Source organism: Thermomyces dupontii (genome assembly GCF_041956625.1).
Source record: "Thermomyces dupontii strain NRRL 2155 unplaced genomic scaffold VTN31scaffold_7, whole genome shotgun sequence".
Classification (NCBI taxonomy): Eukaryota; Fungi; Ascomycota; class Eurotiomycetes; order Eurotiales; family Trichocomaceae; genus Thermomyces; species Thermomyces dupontii.
The window spans coordinates 421,719-439,122 of NW_027192313.1; the positions used below are offsets into that span (position 1 = coordinate 421,719).

General features: G+C 53.8%; 5 protein-coding genes across 5 annotated transcripts; 3 read left to right on the forward strand and 2 right to left on the reverse strand.

Annotated features, from left to right (window-relative positions):
• Positions 1 to 851: 851 nt before the first annotated feature.
• On the reverse strand, positions 852 to 5,931 carry VTN31DRAFT_6477 (uncharacterized protein; the record flags this gene model as incomplete). Its single annotated transcript, XM_069407091.1, has 2 exons — positions 852 to 2,016; positions 2,075 to 5,931. 2 exons carry the CDS (start codon positions 5,929 to 5,931, stop codon positions 852 to 854), a joined length of 5,022 nt encoding a protein of 1,673 aa, XP_069258652.1.
• Positions 5,932 to 6,726: 795 nt separating this feature from the next.
• Positions 6,727 to 8,454, forward strand: VTN31DRAFT_6478 (uncharacterized protein; the record flags this gene model as incomplete). The annotated part of the gene is made up of 1 exon (XM_069407092.1): positions 6,727 to 8,454. The coding sequence occupies one exon, from the start codon at positions 6,727 to 6,729 to the stop codon at positions 8,452 to 8,454; it is 1,728 nt and encodes a 575-aa protein (XP_069258653.1).
• A 354-nt stretch (positions 8,455 to 8,808) lies between these two features.
• VTN31DRAFT_6479 (uncharacterized protein) lies at positions 8,809 to 12,150 on the forward strand (the record flags this gene model as incomplete). Its single annotated transcript, XM_069407093.1, has 9 exons — positions 8,809 to 8,823; positions 8,876 to 8,944; positions 9,015 to 9,311; positions 9,370 to 9,999; positions 10,052 to 10,285; positions 10,335 to 10,670; positions 10,722 to 11,219; positions 11,274 to 11,672; positions 11,728 to 12,150. The coding sequence occupies 9 exons, from the start codon at positions 8,809 to 8,811 to the stop codon at positions 12,148 to 12,150; spliced, it is 2,901 nt and encodes a 966-aa protein (XP_069258654.1).
• Positions 12,151 to 14,483: 2,333 nt separating this feature from the next.
• On the forward strand, positions 14,484 to 15,983 carry VTN31DRAFT_6480 (uncharacterized protein; the record flags this gene model as incomplete). Its single annotated transcript, XM_069407095.1, has 1 exon — positions 14,484 to 15,983. One exon carries the CDS (start codon positions 14,484 to 14,486, stop codon positions 15,981 to 15,983), a length of 1,500 nt encoding a protein of 499 aa, XP_069258655.1.
• A 268-nt stretch (positions 15,984 to 16,251) lies between these two features.
• VTN31DRAFT_6481 (uncharacterized protein) lies at positions 16,252 to 17,354 on the reverse strand (the record flags this gene model as incomplete). Its single annotated transcript, XM_069407096.1, has 2 exons — positions 16,252 to 17,075; positions 17,135 to 17,354. The coding sequence occupies 2 exons, from the start codon at positions 17,352 to 17,354 to the stop codon at positions 16,252 to 16,254; spliced, it is 1,044 nt and encodes a 347-aa protein (XP_069258656.1).
• Between the last annotated feature and the right edge of the window lie 50 nt (positions 17,355 to 17,404).

The following is a 17,404-nucleotide window of genomic DNA, read 5'->3' on the forward strand; positions in this document are numbered from 1 at the left end:
GGCAGACCGACAGATTCTCACGGAACGGTGCACGACGTTTCCTTTAGAGTGCTTATAATAACTACCAATTGATCCATTGATCCCCCCGTCCTGGATGGATCATCCCTCCTGGCCCCGCCCCGAGTGAGTTTCTGCAATCTGCACTGTTGGCGGTCTCGATAAGCGGTCCCATGACAGCCAACCAAGTACGCATGAGGGTAAGAGGGCTGCGTGGACAAGCGGGCAAGACCGCCATCGCCCAGGGGGACGGTAGGGCGACAAGCAAATGGCGCAGCGCCGGATTATCGGAATGTCTTCCCTGGATCGACATCCGCGGGGCGCAGACCACCATCTTACTAGTATCTACTCCCGTATGTACTCCGTATACTAGGTTCTCAAATTATTAAGTCTGGAGTTTCCTTGTCTGGAGCACGGAACACTCCGGAAGTCCGGATTGATAGTGACGAACCCTGCCAACCATTCTTCAACGTGCGTCTGGACCATGCAGGATGCAAGGGTTGTGGGTGAGGATTGGTCGAACTTGATACATCCATCAGTGGAATCACGGACACGGAGTAGCCCTACCGGCATTCAGCAGGGAACCAGGGACATCCTGGTACCGGAGTTGACAGAGGACCAGACAGATGGAGCGTGGAACGTGAAAAAAAAAAGTGCAGATAAAGGATGCATGACAACTTCAGATTCATACCCGCATCCTGCATGCCATATCTTACTTCGTAAAACGTAAAGAAACACATGATATCGATACACCATACTCCATGATACACCATGCCGCCCAGATCCGTTATCAATGCATGCGCCCCAACCAAACCACGCCCCGAACAAGAGTGCAAAGTAAACAGTAACAATAATCACAGGCCGTCCGTCCCATCCGACTTCTGTTTCAGCACGCCCAACTCCTCCAGCCGGTCCCAAATCCGGTTCATCTCTGCCCGATCCTCCTCGAGGATCGGCTTCAGCTCCAAGCCATCCAGCATCTGGATTGCCCCGCCTGAGCCCGCGTACATCATAAGCTCCAGCACCTTGCGCCGCATCTTGGTCGACTCGTCTAGACGAGCACGGTACTTCTGGTCGGCCTGCGCGTCCGCCGGCGGCACCGTGTATGGATCGTCGATCTCCGGCCCACGTGCGTCGGCGGGTTTCTCTTCGTCGTCGAGCCGATCCACGGCGATGTCCCGCTTCCCCCCGATGGTAGCCAGAGCTTCGGGCCCGTTCTCATATGACCCTTTGCGCTGGTGGCGCATGTACTCGAGCTTCTTGACGGGCCCTTCGCCCCGCCCATGGCCCGTGATGGGAGCCGAGTAGAAGCCCACGGTCAGGGGGTTGCCACGGAGGTCGACCGACCGGAGCACACTCGCGCCATTGGGGTCTACCCGCCCAACCTGGCTGACTACTTGGCACACCATGCGCAGGCGGCTAACCCGGTTGTTCACCGCAGTCAATCGACTCAGCCCGCGGATCCCGATGATGCCACTCAAGTCACTCAAGGCGTTGAAATTCAAGTTCAGGACGCGCAGGTTGGGGAACCGCTTGCCGAACCCGCTCGGGATGGTCCTCAAGCCACAACTAGCCACATCAAGCAGCTGCAGGCTCCGTACCGGAATTGAAGGCTGCAATGTCCGGGTGGACAGCCGGTTAGATGATAGGAACAGCTTGCGCAGCTCCCCCATGACGCCGATATCAAGATCCAGCGTAGGCGCGGAGTCTGAGGGTCCATCCGCGAACTGTTCGCGAAGGGACAGTACTTCCAGGTGGCTGCACTGCTCCAATCCCTGGACCGTCATGAGATAGTTTCCATCAACGTATAGTAACTCCAGACCTGGGAAGGCCGCCGCGTCGAACGAGCGGAAACGATTGTACGACAAACGTAGTTCCTTGAGTCGCTGCAGCGGCTTCGTGCACAGTTTTTCAAGATGATTGAAGCTGACATTCAGACGCTCCAACGCTGGAAGACATTCGAGATTCTGAATGACCGTCAGTTGATTATGCCCGAGGTCTATCTCCCCCAATCGAGTGCTATGCACCTATCAGTATATATATAGTCTGTAGAGCCCTGAATGACAGACAAACTTACAGCTCAGATCTTCCAAAATCGACAGTTGCCAACTCGTTTCCTCGCAACTCTAGGCGCAGGAGTCCGTCCAGACCGAGGATGCCGTCAATATTATTGATCTTATTGTTGTTCGCCCGTAACTCCCGGAGGTGAATCAGACCCGAGAAGCCATCCAATCTCTCGAGCTCATTGTTCGACACATCCAGATACTGCAGGTTGGTCAGATGACCCCACGCGGTCATGTCAGTTAGGTGGTTGCGCTGAACCCGGATATGGCGGAGCGTTGACGGTGCACCTGTGAGATGACCCAGCTCATTCTCCGAGACGTCGAGCTCCTCCAGCCGAGGACAGAACTCATTGAGACGATGCAGTGTAACGAGGCCCCGCCCGCTGAGGTTTAGTCGGCGGACATCCTCCCAATATGGCTCGTACGGCTCAACGTCTGTGATATGCTTGATCAGGTCCTCGGTGGCAAGAGCGAATGCGCCGTGGATCTGTCGCAGCGATGATGGATGAGTCCGCTGAGCGATATAGCTCAGCTCCAGCTGCACCGGGTCATCAAGTTGATTCACCGTAAAATCGGGCAGCGGACTCAGGTGGAAACTGTGGTACTCGGGCCCTGCCATCCAGGGATCGTTGTCGGACGGAGTCGAGGTCACTTGTCCTGATGCATCCCTACGCACGATGCTCATCCCTGTTTTCGAATCCTCTGGTTGCTCGTCAATCCGAAATACCGGGCGACCCCTGAACGGCCTGTCCTTGGGCGACGTGTGGCGAGGGCCGTGCGTAGAGTCGTTGTAGTCGGCTTGATTCTCGTCACGGTGGGAGGCAGCTTCGGATCGCGCATCCGTGTATGCAATGTGCGATACCAACGGCGAAGAAAAGCTAATGGTGACCACGCGCGGTTGGTAGCGCCGATTCTGCGCTCGTCCTTCATTGATTCGGATTTCATGCTCAACGTCCTTGGTCTCCTTCTGTCCGTCGAGGCTCTCAACGCCAGATGCCGTGTTTTGACTATCTGTCTTTTTATGCTCAGACTTGGTGGGAGCCATACGAGTCCTCTCCTCTAACGAATCGACGCTGAGGTCAGGTATACTGCCGAACGGATCATCTTCGCTATCTTCACTCCGAGATCGTGAGCCCAACCCAGAGCCCGACTTTCGTTTCACCCATGATTTCGTGGCAGGATCAAAGATGAGCCCGTTCACCTGGTCTGGAATTAGATGGGATACCAGTTCAGGCTGAATGACACCTTTGGTATTGGAGGCGCCCGAGGACGCAGTCGGAACTGAATTCCTGGTCGAGTCACCGGGCCTTCCCGTCACCATATCTTCATCCTCTTCCTCGTCATCGGACAGACTGGGGTACTTCCGCTTTCGCGGCGGGAGACCCTGGCTATCGTTGAAGTTCCCACTGCTTTGACGAGCTTCCTCACTGTCGGGTTTGCCATCCAGGCGCAGGGACATCATCGACATCATCAGGCCGTCTGTATCATCCTTGTCGGCGTACTTTCTTAGGTGGCTGAGGACTCGGGGATTCAGCTGCCGAGGCTCCCGTAGTGTCCGCAGGTCGTCCTTGCCCTCCCGACTAGGAGGTCTGGAGAGACTTTCTCGGCTGGAGTCAGATTGATCCTCCTTAGCATTCCTGTTGTCCATCTCTTCCACGCTTGCCAGGCCTCCTTTGTATCGGCCCTTGGCACGGATGATGCTCATAACCTTAGTGGCCTCATCCAGGAAATCCTGCGTGGTCAAAGAACGTTTGCGTTCATCTATAGTTTTGCCACTCCCATGCAGAGGAGGGTTACTCTCCCTTGGACTCTCATCCCAGGAAGCACCAGCCGGCGAGTCACCGAAATTGTGTGCTGTTACGGATTGGGGAAAGTTGCGGTAGTCGATGCCGCGGCGTTGCATGTTTGCCTCCAGCAATGACGGTCCGTTTGGAGAATCCTGCAACAGATCGTCGTCCTGGCTGTCCTCGGCAGTTGGCTCTACAGTTCGGCGGCGTTTCAGAATGGATCTTCTCCCTTGCGAGCTGTATGTCCTTTTCGCGTCAATATCGTTGTGATGCGACCTTCGAAACAATACCGGCCGAGATCGACTCTGCGTCAGGCCCCGCGGTGTCACTCTCCGCGACAGACCGGAGACCAACTTTCCCTCAGAGACTCTGGATCCCTCTACACTGCTCCTCACAGACCTTCGGGATCGGAGTTGCAATTGCACATCGCTCTCTTCAGACAGATGTAGTCGCGGGTCGGTCTCTTTCGCAAACCCAAAATGGTCCAACTGGCCGCTCCCGAAGCGACTCATTCGGCGATAGGACGCCTCTTGGGAGTCCGACTGAGCGACTTTCTGAGTTGACCGCCGCTCGCTGCTTCCTCGAGATGTACTGGCTCGGCTGCGGTTGCGGCGCAAGCGTCTGACCCCAAGCGAAGAAGTCGGATCATCCTCATCCGAAGCATTGTTCAAGGTCTCCTCGAATTGACTCATCCGCTGCAGCAATTTGCCATTCGTAAAGGTGTCGTGGTCTCCGAAGAGCTTCAATGGGCTCCCAGACGAATTCATCTTCGTCATGTCGCGTCTGCGCGACCCAAACTTGGCTTGCGGCGGCGGGGTGAGGGTCGACGATGTAACAGAATGTGTTGACTGAGAGTCCATGACGGCCGAATCTCCCAGTGACTGTGAGCTGGAGATGGACTCTGATGCCGTAAGCATTGATGACTGAGGCTCCACTGGTACCTGAGGCAGCGGCCGCTGTCGGAAGGAGCCATTGCGCCTCGATCCGCTGTCTTCTTGCGTCCCCATGGAGAGATCCGGCGGCAGCGACTGCACTGTTACGTCCACAATGTCTTCTATCGGCGACCCTTCATCATTAACAGCATCGTCTCTGTCGGCGCTCTTTGGCGTGCCGGCAGCGCTGCTCAGCCGCTTCAGGGCGGACTCCAGCACTCCGGACGCGGTACGACGGGCCACCGTGTTGTTTTGGGACAGCGAGATTGGCGTGAGCCCTTCGTTGCGCGAATCTTCCTGTTCGCTGACTGACCGATTGCAGCTGACTTTGGACTCTCCGTCCGGGCCCTGCCCGGACAAACGGGAGGCTTCTGCTGCTTGATCCGTAGAGGTCCCCTTCTCAGATCCTTTGTTTCCCGATGCGGCGCGTGATGACCCGATGTTCGTTGCAGTCTTGCGAGTCCCCTGCGCGGAATCGCCAGTGGAGGACTTGCGATTGCTTGCCGGCTGTGGTGGCGCTTCGGAGGCCTTCGCAGGTGGCTTGAAAACGTTCTCCAGGCCCATTGGTGAGAACAAGTCGCGCTGGCCTTCGGATGACATTTCGCCGCGCACCAGTCTGCGCCGCCATTCCGGTGTTCCCTTGGCGTCGCCACTGACGGGTCGCACCTGGACTGTTCCTTGGTTTGAAGTGTTGATCGAACCCTCCGGAGGCGCGCGTGAGGTGACCATCTTTTTCATCGGTGTGGGTGTTGGTTTGTCGCGCGACGGCGTACCCAATTTGGCGTTACTTCTCAACGGGATTTTGGACGGAGTTTTGTCTGGAGAGTTGAGTTTACATGGTCGCGACAGGGGTTTCTCGTCTCGTTTCCCGGGTGTTTGTTTAGGCGCTCGCGGCGAGACCTGCGACACCTTCTTCTTCTTTTCTTCCGCCTCGCGTTGGGCCAATTGGGCCCAGCGCGCTCGGTGGACACATCCCTGGCAATTCCTGACCCAGGGTCGAGAGGGACTGGAGTTCTGCGTTGGGGAATGTGTACAAGACGGAGACTTCTCGACCCAGTCCACCTCTGGAAGGCCTTCCAGCCAGGGCTCTTTGGCCATCGCAGCGGGTTTGGATTTGCGCGCTGCTGTGTTTGTGCCGTCGCGTTGACCCATAATAACAAACACTGATTATTGCGGCTGTCGCATTGTGTTGCGGACACTCATGGAGCGGAGCGGGTGGAATCACTGCAGGGCGAGAGGAGAGACGACATAAGATTGGTCACAAGAGGAAAAAATACAACAAATAATCCGCCTGGTCTGCGAGTGTTTGTGGTGGCATGCAGCGGGTGTCTCCAGGGCTTTGGATAAATTGTCTCCTTCACCGCCCGCCGAAGCTCGCTGCGATGGGATCCGGGGTCGCCAAGGCTAAGATGCTTAGCGGCCACAACAGTTTTCCAGATTGGGAAAATCATGACTAAACATCGGCATTCGGCGAAACCTCTTTCCGGGCTTGGCGCGATTCCTTGCATTCATGCAAACGCGTGATCAATGCGAGCTTTGAATTTTGACACTCTAGGGATGAGTTAAACCGTCCTGTAGATATCTATTCTGTGAATATACGATGGGAGTATTCTTAGTGGCCTTCTAGATCTGAGAATGCTTTCGAGTCCCGACGCTCTGGAGCTCGGTAGTGGAGTTGTGCTAAGCGCAAAGCTACCGAGTCAACCGCGTCTGGTGGATTACTATGTTTTCGGCAGTTTAGGTTTTGCCGCATTATTGATCGCCGTTGCTGCCTTGACTTTCAGGCCTCCCTCTCTCCTTGTTTGTTGGCCTGGTCGAGCGGCGGGGATTGTTCATGCGACAAACACACCTCCCAGTCTCTTGGTTTTATGCATGATCTTTGGACTGCTTTGGAAGCCCAGCTCTGGATGACTGCCGTGTGACACCGCAGCAGCAGCGATTCTGCCAATGTACCCTTGTCGTCAGGTTCCAACATTGACTCTCGAAGAGCTGCCAGTCACCGACGACGACGGCGATACCCTGCTTGGTTCCGATGAGGAGTTGGACGAGGCGGCGCGCGCCACCAAGCGCAGGAGAATCGAGCTATTAGGGGAATCGTACCTCCGGGGAAATCAGCTGTACATAGCCTCTGCGTCTTTGAAAGGCCCGTTCGAGAACGGTTGGCGGAATCCTTGGAAGAAGCTTAGGAAGCCGGTTCCAGGGAGTGAAGCAAGCCATATACAGTTGGAATCGAGAGAGAAGTCGGGCAATGGGAACACAGGGGGGCAGACGAATTTGCAGTGTCAGCAAGTTCGACCTAGTCGCCAGGACGAACGAAGCGCCAGCCCCGTAGCCCAAGCCTGGTTCAGGAAAGATCCCAATTCGGAGGAGTCGCTCCAGTCTCAGGCGGGCGGATCTGATCACCTGAGGAATGACTCCACGAACCGTCCGCGTCCTACTGCCTTAACCAAGACGAAACATCGGAAGCACCTCCCTGCCACGGACAAGCTACATCTGGCCGATTTTCGAAATGCTAGACGCTCGAAGCCTTTGACCTCAAGGCCCATCCCTGTATCCAAACTTGCAGCGGATGAGCATCCTGCAAAGCAGCCCAGCACATCAAAAGGGCAAATATCACAAGGCACGACCACAAATAAACCGCTGCCGCCTTCGTTTCGAAACTCCTCTGTACCTCCTACGGAGTTTGGATCTTCTCCATCTCCTTCTGTGGTATCGAGTCGACCCTCTGAGGTGAACGTGCCTACTTCTTCCCACCTCTTCCGATCCAACGACCGTCGATCAGAAGCTGGCAACCGCCCTGCCTCGATCGAAAGTCAAGACAATGGACAAGATCACTATGATGACAGTTCTCATACGGTAGCATCGACGGCGGGAAGGACAAATGCAGACTCCCAGGCGCACCCAAAATCAACGTTCGACCTAAGCCGGTCAACTTCGACTGCATACCACCCGTCCGCTCAGATTGTAGCAGGAATAGAAGTCTCTGATCGCTTCACATCTCTACACTCCACCGCTGTTCCTATCCATGAAGGTGATTCTAATGCTTTGTATGATGGGCCTCCCCGGGCGTCCCATGATGATTCTGTTTCAAAGAACGTTTCTGATTCTGTTTCCAATCACGACGGGAAAAGCAAGAGCACGCTATTTGGACGGCCAGCGTCTCCGGCCGCTGCAGGGTTAGCTCAGACTTCTCACAGAGTCAGAGAATCCCAGCCGGCAATCGGCTGGACACCGGTGAATGCTGCGGCCCCGGCTCAAGCGAGACTCGGTGAGAGCCAATCAGCCCAATCAAGTGGGGAAAGGGTTAAGCAAAAGAAAGCGAGAGTCAGTTTTGCCGATTCCCTCATCTCCGTGGCCCAGGACACCTATGTATCAGAGAGGCGGGTGACTGACAACCGTTCGACGGGGACGGGGAGTCTGAAACCCGCGCTCTTATCAAGGTCAAGGTCGGAGTCATTCGCAGAACGGCCACTGACATTGTCTGGGCCAACCCCGTCGACTGAAGCGCCCGATGGACAGGGACACATAGTCGGGCTCGACAACATGGATCTCGACCAGGTGGTTCATGACACGCAAAGCTGGCTGCGTCAAAGCTGGGATCTTGACAAAGAGCTAAAGAACTGCAGTGGGAAGAGCCAATCTCACACACAAGCCGAAGTGTCGTCGATTACTTAGCTTGGTATCAAGGTGAAAAATACTAAAATGTGACCATCTTTCATCCCTCCTCTGTGGCAAAGACCCTGCTACTCCGTGGTGTACTTGAATCACAAGATTTGGATAATTGAGCATGATAACAGACGTTTAACCCAGAGGTGATAGAATAGTGGACCTCGTATTACTGTATACACCAGTTGATGGCATCGATGTTGGATGCCTCGGTAAGATAAGATAACGGTGATAAGATACGGTAACTGATAAGGAGATAGTGCTTACTAAGGTCAGTGCTGCACCGCAAAGGCGCAGACCATACCAAGCTCGCCGTGAAGCTTCCCCAGATCCTGTACTTCGCCCAGGCGCGGGCTCCAGAAAATGGCTTTAGTATCGGTACGTTCGCGAACTTCTCCGTGACTTCCTTACTAGTACTAACAGGCGGCAGTGGAAAGCGTTCAACTTCTTCGAGGTCTCCCCTGTACAGCTTCCGGAAGAAACCGCGGCCATCTTTACCGTAAGTATGACCTCTCTGGATCGAGCTACTCGAGCGTCGCGACTCACTTTTGCCCTATTCTGGTTCGCAGGACAATGTCGCGTGTATACGTACTGGCTCCGACAGTTTAATCCTCGGCACGACTGACGGGAATGTCCACATCTTATCGTCGGCTTTCCGAGTAGTCCGCTCCTTTCAAGCGCACGATGCCGGCGCGATCAGACATATGAAGCAAATCGAGGGTACATCACTTCTGGTTACCATTGCAGAGGACCTGCCCAATGAGCCGGTGCTCAAGGTATGGGCGCTGGATAAGCTCGATAAGAAGACGGGCGGGCCACGGTGTCTCTCGACAGTCACGGTGCAGAATGGACGACGGCCATTTCCAGTTCGTACTACACGGGACTATTATTTTATGGTCTGGGAATGTATTGACACGGTGACAGATTTCTGCGTTTGCGGCACTAGATGACCTATCCCAGTTGGCTGTCGGCTTCGCAAATGGAGCGGTCGCTATCGTTCGAGGGGACCTGATCAACGACCGCGGTACGAAACAACGGATTGTGTTTGAGTCCGAGGAGCCCATCACCGGACTGGAGATCCAGAGCGGTCATTCAATGCTGCTTTACATCGCCACTACGAACCGCATCCTCACACTGACAATCGCGGGGCGAGGACAGGGACAGCCGGCGCGCGTGCTCGAAGATGCGGGTTGCGGATTGGGCTGCATGACGTTGGACCGCGATACGGGCGATGTTCTGATCGCCCGGGAAGACGCAATCCATACTTTTGGGCCTCGCGGCCGAGGACCGAGTTATGCATTCGATAGTCCGAAGAGCCTGTTGCGGGTAGTTAGAGGGTATGTTGCTCTGGTGTGCCCGCCAAGGACGGCCTCCAAATCGGATTCCTTGGGCGCGCTTGGAGTCAGCCAAGCCGACGACCTTTTCAATACGTCAACATTCACTCTGCTTGACACGGATTTGAAGTTTATCGCCCACTCCGAGAATCTCCTCTCGCCCGTGCATAGTGTGTTTTCAATATGGGGCGATTTATTCCTGTCTACCGTTGATGGAAAGGTTTGCAGCGACTTCACCCGATGTACCCGACCAAAGCTTACAGGTCTGGCAGATCACTCGTTACCATGAAAAGAGCCTGCAGAAGAAACTCGAAATCTTATTCCAGCGGAACCTGTACATTCTCGCGATCAACCTCGCGCAAAAGGCCGGTGTCGACGTTGCGCAGCAGAACGTGATATTCCGAAAGTATGGTGATTACTTGTATCAGAAGGGGGATTATGATACCGCGATGCAGCAGTATCTCCGGGCGATCGACAACACTGAGCCCTCCCAAGTCATTCGAAAGGTAGGTCCAGCCTGTAGGTGCAAGTGATCAGGCGGCTCATTCGACCTAGTTCTTGGATACGCAGAGGATTCACAACCTAATCGAGTACCTGGAGGAACTCCACGATCATGAGAAAGCATCCGCAGATCACACCACGCTCCTGCTCAACTGCTATGCGAAACTAAAAGACACAGCAAAGCTTGACTCGTTCATCAAAGCTCCCGGCGAGCTCAAGTTCGACCTTGAGACCGCCATTGCCATGTGTCGCCAGGGAGGGTACTTCGAGCAGGCCGCTTACCTGGCGACGAAGCATGGCGAACACGACATGGTGGTTGACATCCTCATTGAAGACTCACGCAAGTACGCGGAAGCCCTCGAGTTCATCTGGCGGCTGGATGCATCTGTGGTACGTATTTTCCACCAATGTTGGCCGTGGGGCCCTTCTAAAAGAGCACAGGCGTATCCGAACCTAATGAAATATGCCCGAGTACTTCTGGAGCACTGCCCAGACGAAACCACGAAGCTGTTTATTGATTATTATACTGGCCAATATCGACCAAAGAAGGACGTGGAGCCTGCAAAAGTCGAAGCACAGCCGACAAGCACAGTCCAGAGCTTAGCAGCATTCATACCTCTGCCATATGTCACTTCGAGCACGACGACCAAGTCCAAGCCAGCCGAGGCTCAGGTGATAACGGAGGATGAAGACGCCAAGGCTGCGCCGTCGTATGAAATTCCGAAACCTAGCACAGCATTCTCATTATTTGTCGATCATCCGGATCAATTCATCACACTTCTCGAGGCCCTGGTGGCATCCGAGCCATCTGAAGAAGACAAGGTCGATATCTATACTACCCTCTTTGAGATGTATTTGGACCGCGGAAAGAGGCAGAAGGACCAGAGCAACCGAGAAGAATGGGAAAATAAAGCAAAGAAACTCCTCGAGGATAAGGACGTAAGTTTGGGAATGCCAACCACCACAGGTCACTGTCTGACCACTGGACTCTAGATCCCAATATCGACGTCCAACGTATTGCTCCTTTCCTACCTCTCCGACTTTAAGGAGGGCACGACGCTAGTGAAGGAGCAAGCCGGCCTGCGCTCAGATATCTTCCGTTCGTACGCATCTGCCAGAGACACGCAGGGCGTGATCAAGGCGTTGAGAAAGTATGGACCGGAGGAGCCACGGCTGTACGTCGATGCGCTGGCCTACTTCTCCTCGCACCCGCAGATCCTGCAAGAGGCGGGTGACGAGCTGGACGCAGTCCTGAAAAAGATTGACGAGGACGGCTTGCTGTCGCCCTTGCAGGTCATCCAAGCGCTGAGCAATAATGGTGTCGTGACGATGGGCATGGTGAAAAAGTACCTCCGAGACACCATTGAACGGGAGAGGAAAGAGATCGCAACGGTAAGATACAAAGACATTAGGGTTAGGGTTATGACTGACCTGTATGTAATTTCAGAACCGCCGATTAATCACCAGCTACAAAACCGAAACTGAAGCCAAAAAGAAAGAACTCGATGAACTCGCCACAAGACCCGTGGTCTTCAAGGCCCGTCGCTGTCAATCCTGTGGTCGCGCGCTCGACCTCCCCACGGTGCATTTCCTCTGCCAACACTCCTTTCACCAGCGATGTCTGAACGTGAACGTTAACCGGATATCTGCATCGACGGAGGACGGCAGCATCAACGTGGACGAGAAGACCTCCCTTGAATGCCCCGTTTGTGCGCCACAGAATGCGACCATCAAAGCGATTCGGCGGCGGCAGATTGAGGCAGCGGATCAGCATGATCTGTTCACGAGGGAGCTTGGTCGGAGCCGGGATCGGTTTGGGACCGTGAGTGAGTTCTTCGGACGGGGGGTGATGAGGCAGAAGGTGGAGTAGATATCATATCTATGTTGAGCCAGCGGCTATATAATACACAGGCGTAATGACATTCATGACAGTACTGATCATTGATTGTTGTTGTGGAATATCTTACATGGCATGATGAAGAAACATCTCTGTTCATGTTGGACGATAATCAATCGAATCCTGGCAATTAGCTGACAAGTTGAGTGAAATCAGAGACACGACAACGTCAGTTCATATGCTTACGTCCGATTTCAAATCAATTGACAGCTGAGATGAACGTGATTTTGAGTAACCCACGTTGATAGCTTCACCATAGTTTCGTTTCCGGAGGGCGCACCAGGAAACAGTTGGAAACTTGGATTTTTACTTGAATGCTGCACCCTTACGTTAAATTGATGTTATTGGCAATGCTACCCATGAACAGAGTGGGCTTGAGTTGGCCGAGCCAGTCGTTTGCAGCATGATGCGTTAGGGCATGCCTAGACAGATGAGTTCAATTACTTAGTTTCTGTTGCCGCCCACTGATCATTTCGTTGCGAGGGATGCGGACTGTACTCCAAAACAGTTAGGGTTAGGATCCAACAATCACGCGGACTACCATTGGGGTTCCGCGATGCGACGCGGCAGCGCCAGCTGCGACACTTATTCTGCGTTGCGTTTTTGTGACTACAGCTTCACTGCTGCCAGCTCTGGTAAGATGCTCTGCTACGTCACCTTTGAATGTAATTCACCGATGCATGCATGGTAGAAATATAGGATCTCTTCAACGACCAATGTATTCTGTACGAGATCCGAACTACTACCCATTACTTCTCATACGAGCATGGCACAGTAGGTAGTACCGAGGCATATCCTCTTCATTCCAGCTTGCCTGTCAGACAGTTGGACTTTTGAGAGGCGTGTTGCGATTGAACCTCACCTCCGAGCTGATGCACTGAATGAACATATCCTCAGAGGCGCACCCGTAACGTCGCGTTCACAAGCAACTTTCCGTCTCACCCTCATCTTTCATCATTATTCGCAAAAACAAGATGGTCACAGTGCTGCATTCACAGACCGGCAACTCTTCGTCTTGCTCACTCGCAGATGGCTGGCCTCGAATGTATATAAAGCTTTCCAGAAGCTGATATCGATCCTTGATCCACGATTCAATCCACGAGATTCCTGGCCTCTCCTTTCTTAACCCCGAGCAGCGATAACATCGCTAGATTTCGCCGAGTTGCTATATATATACGTTAAGCCACTCTATTGCCTCGTGCCAAAGGGTATGTCTCTCCGCCTGGCTTGGGTATTACTCAAAGCTAAACTAATCACGTTGTCGCATTAAAAAGATACTATCAACATGAGCGACGGCAAAGCTCCGGAGCAGAAGGCTCACGAACAATCCCCCAAAGGGAAGGCTCGCGAGGAATCGCCGGAAGGGGAGAAAGCTCGTGAAAGCTTCTACTCAGCCCTCAGCCACCAAGACAATCAGGAGTCCCATGATTCCAACGGATTTGGACCTGCAGAATCATCCGGAGGCGTACCAATCGCCCTTTCGCCATCTCTGAAGAGCGCGTCCAACGGAGAGCCTGAGGCCAAGGAAGAGGAAAACCAGAAGAAGCAGCACACTTTGCCTGTCCCCATCATCATGACTGAGAAGGAGGCGCAGTTGGTGGAACAGGCGGGATACAACACGCAGATCGCGCGTCCTCGCGGAATCTTGTCTGCGAAAGGGAAGGAATTTATGGATCGGGCGGCTTTCAATATGCAGACTACGCGAGGCAGGAGCCGTGACCGGCAGTAGTGGTCTGGCAGTACCTACTATATACGGGATATGGAGTACTATTCTACCAAATTCAACTTCAACTTGTTCTCATGATGTTCCATTAGTTTCCCCGTTGAGGTCTGCCAAGAACTACATGGTTACTCCAGCGGTTTCCAAGTCGGATCGAACATTCTGATGGAGCATCTGCCAGGTCTTTGATACGATGAGCACAAGATAGTACTACTAGTACGGAGTAGTTAGGTAGTGGTTAGTATGGCTCAGTTGTTGGGGGTGAAATCATGAAGTTTCCGAAATTCAATCGATTGATAACGTACTCGTATGATTATGCCAGTACTCTGTAGTAAGCACTATTGTGATCTTTTCAGTGGAGTCATGCCTCCAATGCCTCCAGAGTGTGGCACACTGTTCTCCATGGTTGTTTTAGGGCTAGGACAAAGCGCCAAGACATACAGTAGGTACCTACTTATCTCCATTGGCTTCACGTGACCACGCGACTCGACGCGTTTGTCTCCCGGCTCGACGGTCGGCCTGCGGGAATCCAATTGGTTTGGATGAACACGTCTCACTTGATTCCGTGTCCATACATTCAACATCAATGAGCAACGGTGAAACCAGTAGTCAGAGTTTCTACGTCGTCGTACCAGACACCATGCCTCGCCAACGAATCGTGCAGGACTCGGACGACGAAGACGGCTCCGACGTCGCGACCTCCATTGACCCGCTGCAGGAAGAGGAAGACGACGCGAACAGCACCAACAACAAAATCAATCCTCAGAATGGACTCGGCTCCGTGGAGACACGTTCGCTGCTCGTGAGCACTACCGGAGACGCAGAGTCCGAGTTACCGCAGGTTGACTTCGACCGCTTTTTGCAGTCGGATGACAATGAGATTGGAGTTAATGCAATGAACTTTGGGCCCGTTGAGGCAAGAGAGGAGAGGCCCTCGTTCGCTATGTCACCTACTCAGAGCGTGGACTATCCGGGCCTTAACCCGTCGGCGAGTGATCTGCACCAGGCTATGGACGACGCAGAAGAACGCCAAGCGAAGCGGCGGAGGATTTCACCAGAGAATGGAGGGGAGTGGTGGCTGGTGAGCAGCGCAGAAACTGGTGCTTCGTACAATTTCGTCGAGTCCATTCGGTCTGAGTGCGCTAGTGTTGCTGCGACCGGGCACTCCCAGCCGCGATCCCAGGAGCAGTTCGATACGCCACCGCCAACGGTGCCGTTCTCGGAAACTTCGCGGGAGCCTGTGCCCGGCGTCGGCCCTGTTTCGACGACCCAAGAGCCCGTCCCTGTATCCACGGATGCAGACGATGTCTTGAACACGAACGGCAGCATGGCAAAGGAACAGAAGACGAGTGACAGCAACAAACAAACAGATAGGAACGTTGAAGAGGAGCGGGCTGAGAAACAGCCCACCAAGCGCCGGGGACGACAAAAGAAACAGGCCGATGATGCTCCAAAGACCGCGGTCGCCGCTGCACCATCAACACATGCCGACAAGGAAGGGAAATCTCCGGCTCCAACCGGCACCGAGTCGGACAAACGCACCAAGAAGAGAAAAGTAAAGCGCAGCAAGACAACATCAGACATCCCGGACGCGAAGACCAACAACATCGCGGCGGGAGTTGACAAGGACGTGATCTGGATTGACAACGATGAAGACGCCTCAGCGCCAACCACCCGCCAGCGCGACAGTTCGGACGCAGAACCCAAGACCCGGGGCCGGAAGAAGAAGAGGAAAGAGAAGGATTCAACGCCCAAACCTGACATTGATGCCGACGTCGATCCACAACCCAACACAACCGTACTCCAGGACATTCCCAACACGCCGTCGAAGAAACCTCCATCGTCTAACCCCGAGGCTCGAATTGAGAAGACATCGGCGGACGTAGGCGTTGAAAATCGGCCACAGGGCGAGCTGTCACCATCACCAGACCCTTTGGCTGAGCCTCCGCCACCACCTCAGGACTCTGCACGGAAATTGCTCTCTGGGAAACCTGGGTCCTTCACAGTCACATCCAAGGTTCCCTATCGTGTGGGGTTGAGTCGTAAGGCGCGGGTTGCGCCGCTCTTGAAGGTAGTCCGTAAGTGAATCAGGTTTTCAGCTGCTGGCCTATCCTGTATATAGTTAATCCGTCAGTTGTCCAAGTAGGCAGAGATTCCATGGATATCCCGATTTGTGATTAAGCTATCAACCCATCGAGAACCAATTCAACCAAGACAATACATGCATATCGATACCTACAACGTAATGAATCTCGAACTAAGGACTACAGTACAAAACATACAGATTAGCCAGACCCCGATGCTCCGTCGATTAACAATCTCCGCTCGAACACCATTTGAAAGCCAACACCCATCTACTTTTTCTTGTCCCACCGGTACCAGTTTTCCTTGGGATCATCCAAGCACTCGCCAACAGTCACAGCGCGGTACCCTGCATTGTGAGCCTGCTCGAGGATGTGAGCAGTGAGGTTGTAAACAGTCTGCGCGTGGACATCGTGAGCGATTGCCAACAGGGGTCGACCCGGAGGCTCTCGAGCAAAAAATGCGCGGTCGACATTGTCTTTTGACTTTTGGATCTTGTCAGGGCTGTCATTGTTGTAGTCATCCGTGTCCAGATTGAAATATGTCACATGGTACCCTAGGTCGAGGAGGTCTTGCATGCAGCCCGACTCGTTTCCGCAGCTCGAGTACGGAGGCCGGATATAAGTGGGGATCCCTCCCATGATATTACGGATTGCGGCCTCGTTTTTCAGGATCTGCTCCCGACGCTGTGCAGGTGAAACCTTGTCGAGGTCCTGATGCGACCAAGTGTGGCTGGCGAGTTGATGGCTGCTATTGTGCATACGCTGAATCAGCGCTCCCCACGGCAGACTGAAATCATCAATCTGGCCTTTGCCAGAGTTCACTCCTGAAATGAAGAAGGTGGCCTTGGCGTTATATTGATCGAGAATGTCGAGGAGATCAGAGGTGTACTTGTTAGGACCGTCATCAAATGTCAAGGCAATGGTGTTCGGTACGGTGCAAGAGAAGATCTTCTGACCATATGGCACCGAGCCCACATGAGGCCGAGGAATGTCCACGGTAGAAGGACCCTGCGGAGTCTTGTCCGCATCGCAAGTGCCGAAGTCGATCTGGCAATCCGGAGATCGGCAATGATCAGGTGTCGCACCACAATAGCCTTATGACTGTGGTCAGTACGCGTCGTATAATAACTCAGTTTCCTTGCATTAAACTTACCTGAAATCGAGCAGCAGAAGCCAGGCTCACAAGTGCCATACTTCTTACCACACCTCTGCTGGTTAGGAAGCGGAGGATCTTTACGGGCACGAGCGTCCAGAGATAGGCCAAATTGCTCGGCTCGGCCACTGAGAGCGTTGAATTCGTGCTCCTCGGCTGAAGCGGTGGGCAGAACAGTGAAAGCAAGCGGGAAAAACAGCAAATTGCGAAAGAGAGGCATACTGGAGACGATGACGCGATGGAAGAGATGTAGTACGTCGATGAAACGAT